The following is a 14245-nucleotide window of genomic DNA, read 5'->3' on the forward strand; positions in this document are numbered from 1 at the left end:
TGTGTAATTACAATGCACCTAAAATGCATACAGTACAGTAATCCAATGAATAAAGCACTTGCACCTGGGAGCCAGCATAGATTTCCCCTTGTCTTTGAATTGTACTTTTTTTCTTTTGTTGCGGAGGTTATGTTTGCCAGTGAGATATCCAAGTGCATTATTTGAATACTGTAAATGCATACATTTTGGAAATAGTTCTTTTTTCATGGCATTTGAAAGGTATAAACTGTGAATCAAGGTTAACTGCATGCAGTAACGGGTCTTAGAATATTTTGTAACGCGGCAAGGGTTGGTACTTCTGAATTGCGAATTGGTGGTTAATTCGAAATCACGTAATTCAAAGTCCGATTTTTGAGTCCCAGCGACTTCGAATTAACAAGGTTTTACTGTATACAGTAAAATACCAGTATAACAAAATTTTGGGGACCTCTGAAATTAATTTGTTATACTGAAATAAGTCAATTCTTAAGAACTCGCCTAGTATTATATCCGTTAGTTATTGTTGCTTTTAGGGGCGGAGGTCATCTGCCCTGTTATATTAGCTGCGGGAATTATATAACTTCAAAGTACCATTATAATAATAATAATAAGAGTTACACTACTGACAGATGTTTTCAGAAAATCTATTTTCACATTGTACCAGCAAGTCTACATGCTGTTCCAGAACATCATTTTTGGAAAAAGTCTGATTTTCTTCTGAACAGATCTAGACACAAAAGCTTGTTCCAAATAGTCACCAACCACTGCACATGAATTTAAAACAGATTCTGGCACATCACTTCATGACACAAGAAAATCTTGAAGGCTACGTGCCATGTTCGTTGCCTGCTGAAGAGTCGAGCTCTGTCGATCACAATCATTTTGGGGCTTGTCTTTCTCTTCCGCCTCATCGCATGGATCTCTATCATTCATAATGTCCTCCACAATTTCCTCATTGGTGATTTCTTTGTGGACTATTACACCACTATCTACATTAATGTAGTCAGTAAGACTTACCGTAGATGACACATCCAATGTTGTACACAAAGGCTTCCAATTCTCCTCGGTTTCCACATCATCCAACACTTCACTTTCTGCGACATCTTCTGTAAAAACCACTTCAGCTTTTCTAAAGCAGTTTGTAATGATGTCTGCATTCAAGGATTTCCATACAGCATTAAACATCTGCATTGCTCCCAATATGTTGATGTTAATGTCTCTATTCGTGTCAATGTTGCACAGCATTCAACGGACTACACGAGCTCGGTAATGCTGCTTTAATGCATGAATTATACCCTGATCTAGCGGCTGCAGAATTGAAGTTGTATATGGGGGCAAAAATGAAACTTTTACATGCTCCAAATGGCGAGGCACACAATTGTGAGAAGAGCAAATGTCCAATAAGAGCAGAATTCTCCTCTTTTCGGCCTTCATCTGACGTTCCAAGTCCAACAACCACTCTTTGAATAGCACAGATGTCATTCATGCCTTAGAGTTGTGCCTGTATTCACAGGGCAGATGTTGCACCCCCTTGAAGCACCTTGGCTTTCCAAACTTCCCAATTATGAGAGGCTTCAGTTTGTCCGTCCCTGTGGAATTGGTGCACAAAAGAGCCGTGATACGTTCTTTTGAACGTTTCCACCCAAAACACTTTTTTCCCTTAAAATCAAGGGTTTTGTTCGGCATTAGTTTATAAAATAACGCAGTTTCATCTGCATTATAAATGTCTGCCAGCGAATATTCTTTCAAGGCATCCTTTAGAGTCTCCAGCCGCCATGAAGACTCAACATCCTTCGGGGCATCGCTAGCTTCACCATTTATAATTTTGTGGGATATGCCATATCTCTCCCGGAACCTATGAAGCCAACCAGGACTACCCATAAACTCAGGTGACCCAAGCGAACGTGCAAAAGATCGCGCACGCTCACATAACAGTGGGCCATTTATTGGAATATTTTAACTCTGCATTTCCACAAACCACGTATAGACGGCTTGGTCCACCTCCTTATAGTCGGCTGTCCTGATCTTCTTACGCTGTGGACCTAGGGCATCAGCATCAATATTTTCCTCTATCTTACTTTTCTGTTTTAAAAAAGTAGAAAGTGTTGACAGGCTAATGCCATACTTCTTCGCTACATCTCCTTTCTTTCCGCCTTTCTCTACTTCCGCAAGTATTTTACGTTTTTCACTCAACGAAAACTGCTGTCGCTTCTGCTTATCCATTTGCAATGATATCTACTTACTTATTTAACGAAATGCACACGAACTTTGCAAGTTTAATGATATAACCTTAACAGCAAGAAGAAGTAGTTCTCCAAGAGAAAAAGAGAAAACAAGCAGAAATCAGCCTGGATTTTTATTCATCTGATGCTATGATTGACCGTAGCTGGACCAGTCCAAATAATGACATGAGAAATCAAAGAGAATGTGAGAAGTGCTTTGAATAGGCTTTGCGAATTAAATACGTAGAAGAGACATACAATGCATGATGCGACGAAACCGCCGCGTTCATTGGTGGATTACAAACATCGCGATCCTACTCAGCCAATAGTGTGACGTCTTACATTGGTTGATGGGCGAAGCCTATTGGTCGCGCAAAGTGTAGCGTTCATTGGTGGATTGCAAACTTCGCGCTCCTACTCAGCTAATAGAGTAACGTCTTACATTGGATGACGGGCAAAACATATTTATTTATTTAATAGCGCACAAATGTGCATTAAAAGAAAAAATACATTAATCTTTCGCATATTCTAGTGAAGATTTTGTTCTCTTGTTGCACTTGCTGAAATGATAGCGATCGCAATATTTATCACACAACGTACACACACAATATAGGGACGGTTCATGAAAGTCTGATCGCCGGCATAGACGATGGTGAAACCCATGTATACCGCCAGCCTATTCAAAGCACTTATCACGTCATTATTTGGACCGGCCCAGCTGCGGTCAATCATAGCATCACTTGAATAAAAATCCAGGCTGATTTCTGCTTGTTTTCTCTTTCTCTCTTGGAGAACTACTACTTCTTGCTGCGTATGTGAATGCTGCATTCTTATTTTCAAATCTTCCAGTAAAAAAGTTTCTTTGGATAATTCATACGCAAGTCGTGATGGTGACATCTTGGAGATGCCCAGTGTTCGTTTCAGAAATCTGGCCTTTACATTTTCAATAGTTTGAAGGTCGGACACTGTTAGTCTTTCCCAAATAAGTTCCATACCATATGTGAGAACTGGGCGAAGTGTATTGGTTACACAAAAGTGATTGCCTTCTCGATTGCGTACGGTGCATATATGGAAAATGGCGATCATATCGTCTGAATAAGGGAATAATGTAACAAAAAAAATGTTGGTCATAAAACAGGATGAATTTTGGTTTTAATTTGAGAAAATATGGTCAAACTGGTAAAGAAAAGAGCTCAATTTTAATTCGTTAAACTGAAACTACGAAATTCGTTAAAATGAAATATTTTAACACATTGCTGACCGAATGCTTGAGCTTGTCACATACCCTGTGGACCGGACATTTTCCTACTAAGCATACTACGGTGCACTTGATTATAAAAATGTACATAAATATTAAACCAGTCAAGATTTTATCTTTAAAGTTGGTATGAGTACTCTCCAATGCCCCTATTAGTAGTGGATCTGCCTTTAAAAAACCATCTTCGGCGTCAATTCCTAACACATCATTAATGTTTACATCGTTGTCGTCGTCAGAGTCACTTGAATAAATAAGCACAATTGGTAAATTACGGTGTGTAGATGCTTGAATATCACTTCCACTATCACCCTCACATTCAGTTATTCAGTTTCCACTAATTCATTATCACTATATCCATTTGAACAATCATCGGCATATAATTCTTCTAAAATACCGTCGTCAGCTAACACCGTATTCCGCTGACTGTCACTGACTGAACCGGCAGAAAGAAAGTCGACGTTTCGAAACTAAATCAAATAATAAAAGAGGCCGTGAATAAAAGAAAAGTGGCAGATGTGCATCTACGATTTATTCTACTCAATGTGCAAGTCCGAAATAGTTCAATATATGGTCAAGAGATGTCACAGGAAGACCGAAAACAATGTCGTGAATAAAACCAAGATTTCTCGGGGCTCGTCACCTACTGCTGGCGTGCGTACTACAAGATTTCTCGGGGCCCGCCACCCATGTGTTAACATACAACAAATAGGGAAAAAGGAGGGGGGGGGGGGGGGGAAATTGTTATTCTGAAAATTTTGTTATACTGGTTTTCGTTACAGCGGAATTCTACTGTATAATTATCAGTGGATTTGATCCATAAGGTCTTGTTGTTGTTTCAGTCATCAGTCCATAGACTGGTTTGATGCAGCCCTCCATGCCACCCTATCCTGTGCTAACCTTTTCATTTCTACGTAACTATTGCATCCTACATCTGCTCTAATCTGTTTGTCATATTCATACCTTGGTCTACCCCTACCGTTCTTACCACCTACACTTCCTTCAAAAACCAACTGAACAAGTCCTGAGTGTCTTAAGATGTGTCCTATCATTCTATCTCTTCTTCTCATCAAATTTAGCCAAATCGATCTCCTCTCACCAATTCGATTCAGTATCTCTTCATTCGTGATTCGATCTATCCATCTCACCTTCAGCATTCTTCTGTAACACCACATTTCAAAAGCTTCTATTCTCTTTCTTTCTGAGCTACTTATCGTCCATGTTTCACTTCCATACAATGCCACGCTCCATACGAAAGTCTTCAGAAACATCTTTCTAATTCCGATATCAATGTTTGAAGTGAGCAAATTTCTTTTCTTGAGAAAGCTCTTCCTTGCTTGTGCTAGTCTGCATTTTATGTCCTCCTTACTTCTGCCATCGTTAGTTATTTTACTACCCAAGTAACAATATTCATCTACTTCCTTTAAGACTTCGTTTCCTAATCTAATATTTCCTACATCACCTGCCTTCGTTCGACTGCACTCCATTACTTTTGTTTTGGACTTATTTATTTTCATCTTGTACTCCTTACCCAAGACTTCATCCATACCATTCAGCAACTTCTCGAGATCTTCTGCAGTCTCAGATAAAATAACAATATCATCGACAAATCTCAAGGTTTTGTTTTCCTCTCCTTGGGCTTATTCTTCATAAAAAAGAATTCAAAATTTGCACAAAATGATAAAAATCAAAAGACATTGACTTAAAAATATACTCGTAAATATCTCAAAAGATTAAAAGTTAAAATCAAATGGAAACAATATCTCTAGTAGATAAAAACACACAAGTCTGACTCTTAACTAAGCTTAAGATAGTTTTTAAGAAACCAAACCTCTTGGCCTACCAAGTGACTGCTGCTCAGCTCGAAGGCCTGCAGATTATGAGGTGTCGTGGGGTTAGCACGACGAATCATCTCGGCCATTATTCTTGGTTTTCTAGACCGGGGCCGCCATCTCACCTTCAGATAGCTCCTCAATTGTAATCACATAGGCTGAGTGGACCTCGAACCACCCCTGAGATCCCTGACCTAGCCGGGAATCTGACTTGGGGCCTCTGGCACGCTACCACTACACCGCAGGCCCAGCAAAATAGTTATTTTAAGAATGTTAATTTGCTGTAAAAGGAAAATTATAAAAAACGTCTAATGTATCATCATCATCATCTCATTTTACCCTTTATGAAGGAAGAAGTGTCCAATGCAAAGAACAAAACGAGGCTTGGGAAAGCACCGGCTGAAGTTCGGAATCATAATTTTTTTTTTTTTACAACTGCTTTACGTCGCACTGACACAAATAGGTCTTATGGCGACGCTGGGAGAGGAAAGGCTTAGGAGTGGGAATGAAGCACCCGTGGCCTTAATTAAGGTACAGCCTGGTGTGAAAATGGGAAACCACGGAAAACCATCTTCAGGGCTGCCAACAGTGGGGATCGAACCCACTATCTCCTAGATGCAAGCTCACAGCTGTGCCACAGATCTTCTTGCAGCTTACTGACTTCAACAAAATTTTTAAGGAAGATACAGATCAGGATCACAATTCCAATTTGGAAAGGAAAAGAAAACATACCGGAATGTTCAAATTGTAGGCCAATCTGCCTCTTCTACCACACTAGGAACATATTTTAAAATTTTCTCAATATGAGTTTACGAAACATCATCACTCTCTCATCCAACCAGTGCGGACTTTTGAAAAACAGTAGAAAAACAGACTCCATCCATGCACTTTCTTATATTGACTAAGGGCAGTTCACTTGGCCTTGGCACATGACAATGAGACTATGTCAACTCGGTGTCCTGTACCTTGGTGTCCATCAAGGATCAGCTTTCCATAGCCTGCAGCTAGTAACGAAGTTGAAAATGCATCTCAAAGAAGTTGGGATGAAACTAAATCCAAACAAGTTTGAGTACCTGAAATGTGGTGACCAAACAGATCACTGTGTGTGGAATTCACTCAATTCAATTCAAATACCTCGGGTTGGACTGCAGTACAAGACAAGAGTCTGTGTGATAAGAAAATTCTATTGCATGAAAAATCTGAAGTCACACATGTGCCCTTTATGGAGCTGAAAATTGGCCTACAACACAGAAGCGTGAGATGCGATGTGACTCGACTAGACCACCGTATTTATCTGCATAATTTTCATGCCCCAAATTCTGATTAGTAATTATTAGGATTTTTATTTCGCCCAGATAATTTTTGCTGCCTCAACGCGTAGGCTACTCCGCATCTTAGCTCGAGCGCTGGAGGCAATCAAGTTACCCCCTGAGGTCACCGCCAGCTGTAGCCTAGTCTGACCTAGCGCAAAACTGTATTCCAATCCCCATGCCTGGAGTTATAACTTGGCCTGCGCTTTGTGATAAGTAGTTCTATTTTTAGAGTACAGTAAGCTTGTGAAAGTCTTGGGGGTAGCTATCGCAATACTTGCTCTAATTTGTTCTGTGCAGTAGTGTTTCAAGAAACAGCATCGCAAGCTTTTGTAAGAAGGTAGTAGGCAGTGAAATGTCTTTCAGAATTCTAAGTGCCGGTGTTACAGTTCATCAGTTACCACGGGGAAGTATAACATAACTATACAGCCGAATATAAACTAAAACCGCACTACAGAGCTGCATGTTTTGTTACTTTCATCTCAGAGGCACACGTTCGCTCCTGGAGAAAGCACATGAAATTGCAGCAGGGAGAACTATACCCAGAACAGATTTCAAAGCAAGCCACGGCTGGGTACACAGACGCATGAGGCAAAATAATATTGTACTACAAAGAACATCTCATGTCAAAAGCTGCCTAGTGATCACACGGAAAAAGTTATTGAAATTCACCACTACTTAATTAGACTGCAGGAACACAATTTGATGACAACTTATGGAACAACGGATAATCACACTCCTCTGAATGTGACGACTCCTCATCGCCCAAGAGCAACGACGAAATGTTAAAGTGTGCCGGCAAGTTTGATCAGCACTCTTTCATTACTGGCATGTGACTTGCATTTCATCAGTGTTCATAAAATTAACGCTAACGCATGTACTACCATATTACCTACTTTATCAATACAGATTTGTGGGCCGTTGCATAGCGGCGTACAAATCATCTGGTCACCTACTTGAAGCAAGTGTTAAAAAGCTGCAGACCTGCCGGGAAACTAGTCATATTAATTTGAGAACTTGCTTGTTGATACTTCCTTTCTATACGGTATATTATCGCAGTGATGGAAAACGGACAGCCTATCGTAAATACATACAAACGGCATGCAATGTTGTGATAAAAATGATTTTATTAATCTTAGTCGAACCTGTAAATAAATGTTGAGTATTCCCACAAAATTTTATTTTTACAGCTATTTTGGCAATTTCTTTGATTTTATTTGAAATTTGAGTGCAACTTCATCCCTTCGAGAAAAACTGTACGTAATTTACGCAGCTTGATTCTAGAACAAAAAATTTGGTGAAAAGAGTGATAAAATAATGCAGGTAAATATGCTATATGAGGAATGATGTGCGGAAGAAATAAAAGGTAACGCCTATCACAGAGAAAATGCTATTGGTATAAACTGCGCAGTGATAAAACCTCAGTTACGAATACTGCTCTTCAACTGATCATGGAGGGTCGCTGACCTCAAACATGCTGGCTGCTCACAAAACTTGACCTCCAGAACACTTTCGATCAACTGAAGTAGAAGAAACATTGCAAGAAAACAGACCCCACATAAATGATGATGATCCCCTGTCATCCTTGTCACACCTAACTGCCAACGCCACTGAGGTACCAGCACCTCTACCCACTGGTTGTAACCCTGGCCAGACATGGACTTAATATCTATATATATAAAATAAGAGTTTTGTCTGTACATAGCTCAGAATTTAAAAAGGATGGTATTTCTGTATCAGTCGTGTCACCAGTAACAAGGAAATGGACTTTTTACTTTTCCGTTATTTCTGTCTGTCTGTATGTATGTACACGCATCACGAGAAAACAGCTGAAGAGAATTGAATAAAAATCGGCATTCAAATTCGGGGAATAAGTCGCTACAATCTAGGCCATAAATAATTGTATTCACGCAGAAAAAAATGGTGGTTTAGGGGAAGGCCAAAATTGTAATTCTCAAATAGTTATGTTAGTAGTGGTCCTATCTTAATGAAAATCGGTACACGAAGTCGGGGAATAAGTCGCTATAATCTAGGCCATAAATCATTTAATTCACGCTGAGTGAAATTGTGGTTTAGGGGAAGGTCTAAAAGTTAATTCTCAAATATTTGTGTTAGTAATGGTCGTATCTTAATGAAAATTGTTAGGCAAAGTCTGGGAATAAGTCGATACAATCTAGGCTATAAATAATTGTGTTCATGCAGAGAAAAATGGTAGTTTAGGGGAAGGCCAAAATTGTAATTCTCAAATATTTATGTTATTAGTGGTCCTATCTTAATGAAAATCAGTATGCGAAGTCGGGGAATAAGTCGCTTTAATCTAGGCCATAAAAATTTTTATTCACGCTGAGTGAAATGGTAGTTTAGGGGAAGGACTAAAATTTAATTCTCAAATATCAGTGGTTGTATCTAAATTTCCGATCATTTATGTCTCATACATTGTTACCGTACCGGCTGTGATCACAGAGATACCGGTATTCATGAATTTGGATTTTTGTTGCCAAGTCCATATCAGCGCAGTTTCACGAGAAAATTGGTGAACATAATTTAATGAAAATCGGCATGTGAAGTCGGTGAATAAGGTACTACAGTCTACGCTATAAATAATTTTATAAGATGCCCTAATAGGCTATCACAGAGTCGAAAGAAAACTAAATGAGAAGGACTACATTATAGAAAGCTCATAAAATGGATCAACAATAGCATTACGTTGACTATTGTTTGTTGTGATGTGCTTTGTGTCTTCTGTTGCCACTCATCCACGATAGATAGGATTACTGCTGCGTACCGAGTATTTTTAAAAAATATACTTTACGTCACATAGACACAGATAGGTCTTATGGTGACGATGGGATAGGAAAGGGCTATGAGTGTGAAGGAAGCGGCCTTGGTTTTAATTAAGGTACAGCCCCAGCATTTGCCTGGTGTGAAAATCGGAAACCACGGAATACCATCTTCAGGGCCGCCGAGAGTGGGGTTCGAATCCACTATCGCCCAGATACAAACTCAACTGCGTGCCCCTAACCACACGGCCAACTCGCCCGGTCATACCGAGTGTAACAGCCTGCCTGAATATTGGCGGGAATTAGATGGGGAGTTAGATAACTTTCTTCAATAGCATGCTATTCCTCTGGTTCATAAGTTTTCTGATACTACTGGTACGTAACGCACTGGTTCATCATAGCATTCGAGCTATTCGATCTCCACTCTGAGGCACTGATTGGAATGAGCAGTGTGGATATTTAACGGAATAATGGCAGAAGAGTGCGGTTTTCCGTTTGATCGAGTATTTTATATGATAACATTGCTTTTAATCGCTACATTCCTACTGACGTTTTTGTGATGACCTATGTTGATCTCAGTTAGGAAAACCACAACGTCAGTCTTTCTGAGAATCCCGTAGCGAAGCACGGGTACATCAGCTAGTAAGACAATATAGTGAAAACTGCTGCCAGGTACATGCACTCTGTCAGGACACACACAACTTCAAACTTCCAAATGAACATCACAGCTCACATGTCCTCTTTATTATATCGATACGTACACAGCAATTCTGGTAGTCAAGTACAGTTTAAGAGGGAAGAACATTGTTGAATACTTGGTTCAATTAAGATCTAACATTTTCCCTTTTTTCTGTAATGAAGAGAACACTCACCTTTTGAACTTCTTCTGCTGCTTTGGTCCTCCTTCGACGACGACAACATTGCAATCTTTAAAGAGTACGACACAACCCGTCAAGAAGAGCTGCTTGGCATTTGTCTCCACCTTAAACTTCTTTGAGGCGTTAGATAACTCCTTCACCCTACAAGACAAGGAGCTACTTAATTTGATGTCATCCAGACTGCCTCTAACAGATGGCATTTCACATAATGGATTTGACTCTTCAATAGTAACCAGACAAAGTAATTCTGTATCAATGTTAGAGAGTTTGTGGCACTGCAAATGACATCCATTACTGGTTAACATTTTCAGTGTCTCTCACTTATTGACATTTAAATCAAACTTCAGCTTTGGTTAAGTAAATATATAATGAAATTTTAAACCATGATACTCAAATAAGTAACCGCGCTCCTGTATCTCATCTTTAATGTTAATTTGTTTTTAACGTCTCATTATACAATGTTTAACCAGTATAGGAACACAATGATGTACCCCTTTTTGGTATTTCAGTGGAATGATTCGAATAAACCTCGACTGCCAGAAGATAATCTACAAATGTGACGTTTTGTAATCTGTCAAAACTATTTCACGTTACATAATATCAGAAATATCAGAAAATACCTGAAAAACAAAAATCTGTTATAGATTAACTAAGCCAAAGGTGAAAAGAGATGGCTTCCACTGTAACAAAAAGAAAAATGCCATAAGTTAAAATAAAGGTACTTCCCATGCTGATTGTTACTCAATGATCAATTATTATATTTCAAAATTATACAAGTTGAAATGATACGTCCTAGTCTCCACTTGCATGGAAATAACAGTTCCTTTATACAGAGATTCACGGGTCATATGGACAAAGACTTGCAAAACTTCGCTTGGAGCTCCTTTTGTACACATGGTATAGCAGATGTAGAACTTTTTATACTCAATTCTTACAAAAAAATAGTTTAAGGATATCTTGAACAGCTTAGACAGTGTTAAGCAGAATCTCAGGAATGCTCTTTCCGTACTTAGAGCAGGGTTTCTGCATCACGGTTGGTTCACAGCTACTCCTGGCCTATAGAAATCAGGAAGCTGGTACTTTTCCACCCTCTCTGTGGGCAAATCTATTCCATCCAAAAGCGAGATGAGTGCAGAATGTTATTTGTGTGGTTTCAATTTATGGATGACCAGTGTTAGTTCAGGTTATAGGTTGGTCATGGCTACAGAAAAGTTCTTCATCATTCAATAAGCTGAGCAAATTGGTAATAGTGCTGAGGGAAGAAATGACAGATGTTGAGGAGAGGTCCATGCATGATCGAAGGAAAAATAACCGCTCCTCTAGAACAAAGAATAAGGACAGGACATTTAGTAAAAAGAGACAGTTTGGATATGGAGTCATGGGGGAAATGTGATGATTGAATGCTATCACAAAAGCAAGAGAGTTTAAAATTACAAGTTGTAAGGTTAGATGTGGAGTGGATGTCTACACTTGATTTTTGAATGAAATAACTTTCGTCTTCATAGGAAAACTAGCACTGTGCAAGGTATCCCAGTCGAATGTTAAGAAAGTGCTGCAAATTCCCACAGATTTGTAATTACAATAGTTTACGCCAGAAAAATTCATATTTACTCTTACAAATTTGTAATGCAGACAGACTAAATGTCTTTATAATACTGTAGTATTTACTACTGTAGTATTTACAACAATAATAATAACATAGCTGCCAAATTTTAGAAATAAAAGATAGGAAGATTTTTAATTCTTGGATTTCATCACATATAAGTGAAAAAGGACAGGATAAAAGGCATGCATACCTACAGTTACAATGTGATTTGATCATTAAATTTAAAATCTTAATAAAATAAAAAAAAAATTAAAAAATAAAAAATCATTAAAATGGTTACAAGAAAATGTACCTAATCACTCTGATTTACGACACATACATGCGAATAATAATACAGTCGACCCTCGATATCTCGAAACTCCATTACTCAAATTTTCAGTAACTCGAACTAACTTAGATTTTCCGGCCATTTGTCCTATTCTTCACGTGTTTATATTTCTCTATTCTCGAATTTCGGTTATAAGAATTTCTCGATTTCTCGAAGCAAACATTTCCTCCCTTGAAGCAAAAAGTACTCTGTACCTCGAACAGTGTGCAACATTAACTGTGGAATACGGCATTTGCGGTTTGTGAGGAACAGTTAAAGAAAGGGTTCTAGTGAAGCTGGAATCTATGACAGGAACCGAAAAACTCGAACTTCTAGTGATCAGCAAAGCCTCGCCGTTTCTTGGGTGTCAATTAATTACTGGTCACGTACAAAAGCAAGCCCAGAAGTCGCGGATGACAAGCTCCATTTACGAAACTCGGTTGCGTGGTATTGATGAAAAGTTTCAACGTGAAGGTAGGAAAGGTTAACCACAACAAACAGAAGAGACTAACGGATTTTTTTCCAAACGTGTTAACGGAGCTTTCTTATTTCACTATGTTTGTATTGTATCCTGCCTTCTAAGAAATTACTATAATAAGGGTTATAATTAAAGTGATGCCATAAAATAGAGTTTCTTTATATATTTTTAAGTACTGTTAAAGATAATGTATTCAGTAAAAGCACGTAGATACATGTCATTCAATTAAGTGCTATACAAGCTCAAAAACGGTATTCTCTATATCTCGAAATTTCGATAACTCGAAATAAAATTTATCTCCCGAGGTGATTTGCATAATAGTTTCCTTTATTAGACTGGAAAATAAACCAATATAATGGTCCGTTATTGGACCATTTACTCATTCGGGACAAATATTTTAGGTTCCCTATGGGAATCAACATCCACATCATTGGAAAATAAACGAAAATTTAATTTTATAGGTACCTCTGAACACTTGGAGATAACGTTTATGATATTTTGGCCATAATGTGAAGAGAAAATACCAGAAACTGTCACCGACACAACTCCCTGAAATACATTCAACTCATTAAAATTATGAAGTAAGAATACACATAAATGCAGAGAAATACGCGGAACTAGCACATACAAAACGGACAGGTACGTCTAATACATTATTAACATACGACTTAACCGCTAGAAAAAACACGTGGCATACAATTCCAACGAAATTACGCACATAAACGACATTAATAGTGTGCGAACCACACAATAAGAAACTCATTCTTTCGTCCCGATTAACTGAGTCGGTAGCGTTCGCTAGCCTATCTTGCTTGTAGGACGATTGCCGTCCCGAGTCCCCAGCCGTAAAGCACACATGCTGCTGTAGCAAGCAGGAAACACGATACACGAAGGCGACGGACGATAAACTCGCGAATTAAATCATCAAATAAAAACGCTTGAGAATGAGGGTGGGTAAATTACACAAGCAGATAAGAATTTATCCTTTATCCTAGAGGAGGAGTATTGACTGTACTGGAGGTTATATTGGTAAAAAATAGGAAGAATTAAAAATAAATCGGAAAATCTGAAGACGAATAAAAAAAACAGGAAGTTTCCAGGTAAATCGAAAGGGTTGGCAGGTATGTAATAATAATATTTTGCTTTACGTCCCACTAACTACTTTTACGGTTTTCAGAGAATTTGAGGTACCGGAATTTAGTCCCACAGGAGTTCTTTAATGCACCAGTAAATCTACCAACACAAAGCACCTTCAAATCCAACGGACTGAACCAAGATCAAAAGTACCAAGTTGGGGTCATAAGGCCAGCGCCTCAACCATTGCTGCATTCCTACTGACGTTTTTGTAATGACCTATATAGACTTCATTTGGGAAAACCAGAATGACAGTCTTTCTGAGAATTCCGTAGCGAAGCACAGGTACATCAGCTATTTATGCATATAACTTTAAGTTAGGTTAGATTACTAATTCTGAATAAGTAAACCGAAACATTTGTCACAGAATCCACTGGAGTGTACTAGTCCAATTTCTCAGAAAGAGATTGAACATACAGGTTCACGTTTCTCAGAATTGGAAGATAACTGACGAGTAAACCGCA

General features: G+C 38.6%; 1 protein-coding gene across 4 annotated transcripts in view; it reads right to left on the minus strand.

Moving 5' to 3' along the window:
* Positions 1–14245, minus strand: part of Prp3 (pre-mRNA processing factor 3) — a 139748-nt gene that overhangs the window by 33861 nt on the left and 91642 nt on the right. For all 4 annotated transcript variants that reach the window (XM_067156483.2, XM_067156481.2, XM_067156485.2 and 1 more), the window contains one exon: positions 10251–10397. In XM_067156483.2, the coding sequence (XP_067012584.1) occupies positions 10251–10397 (147 nt within the window). The remainder of the gene's footprint in view (positions 1–10250; positions 10398–14245) is intronic.

Source organism: Anabrus simplex, chromosome 12 (assembly GCF_040414725.1).
Source record: "Anabrus simplex isolate iqAnaSimp1 chromosome 12, ASM4041472v1, whole genome shotgun sequence".
In the NCBI taxonomy this organism is placed as follows: domain Eukaryota; kingdom Metazoa; phylum Arthropoda; class Insecta; order Orthoptera; family Tettigoniidae; genus Anabrus; species Anabrus simplex.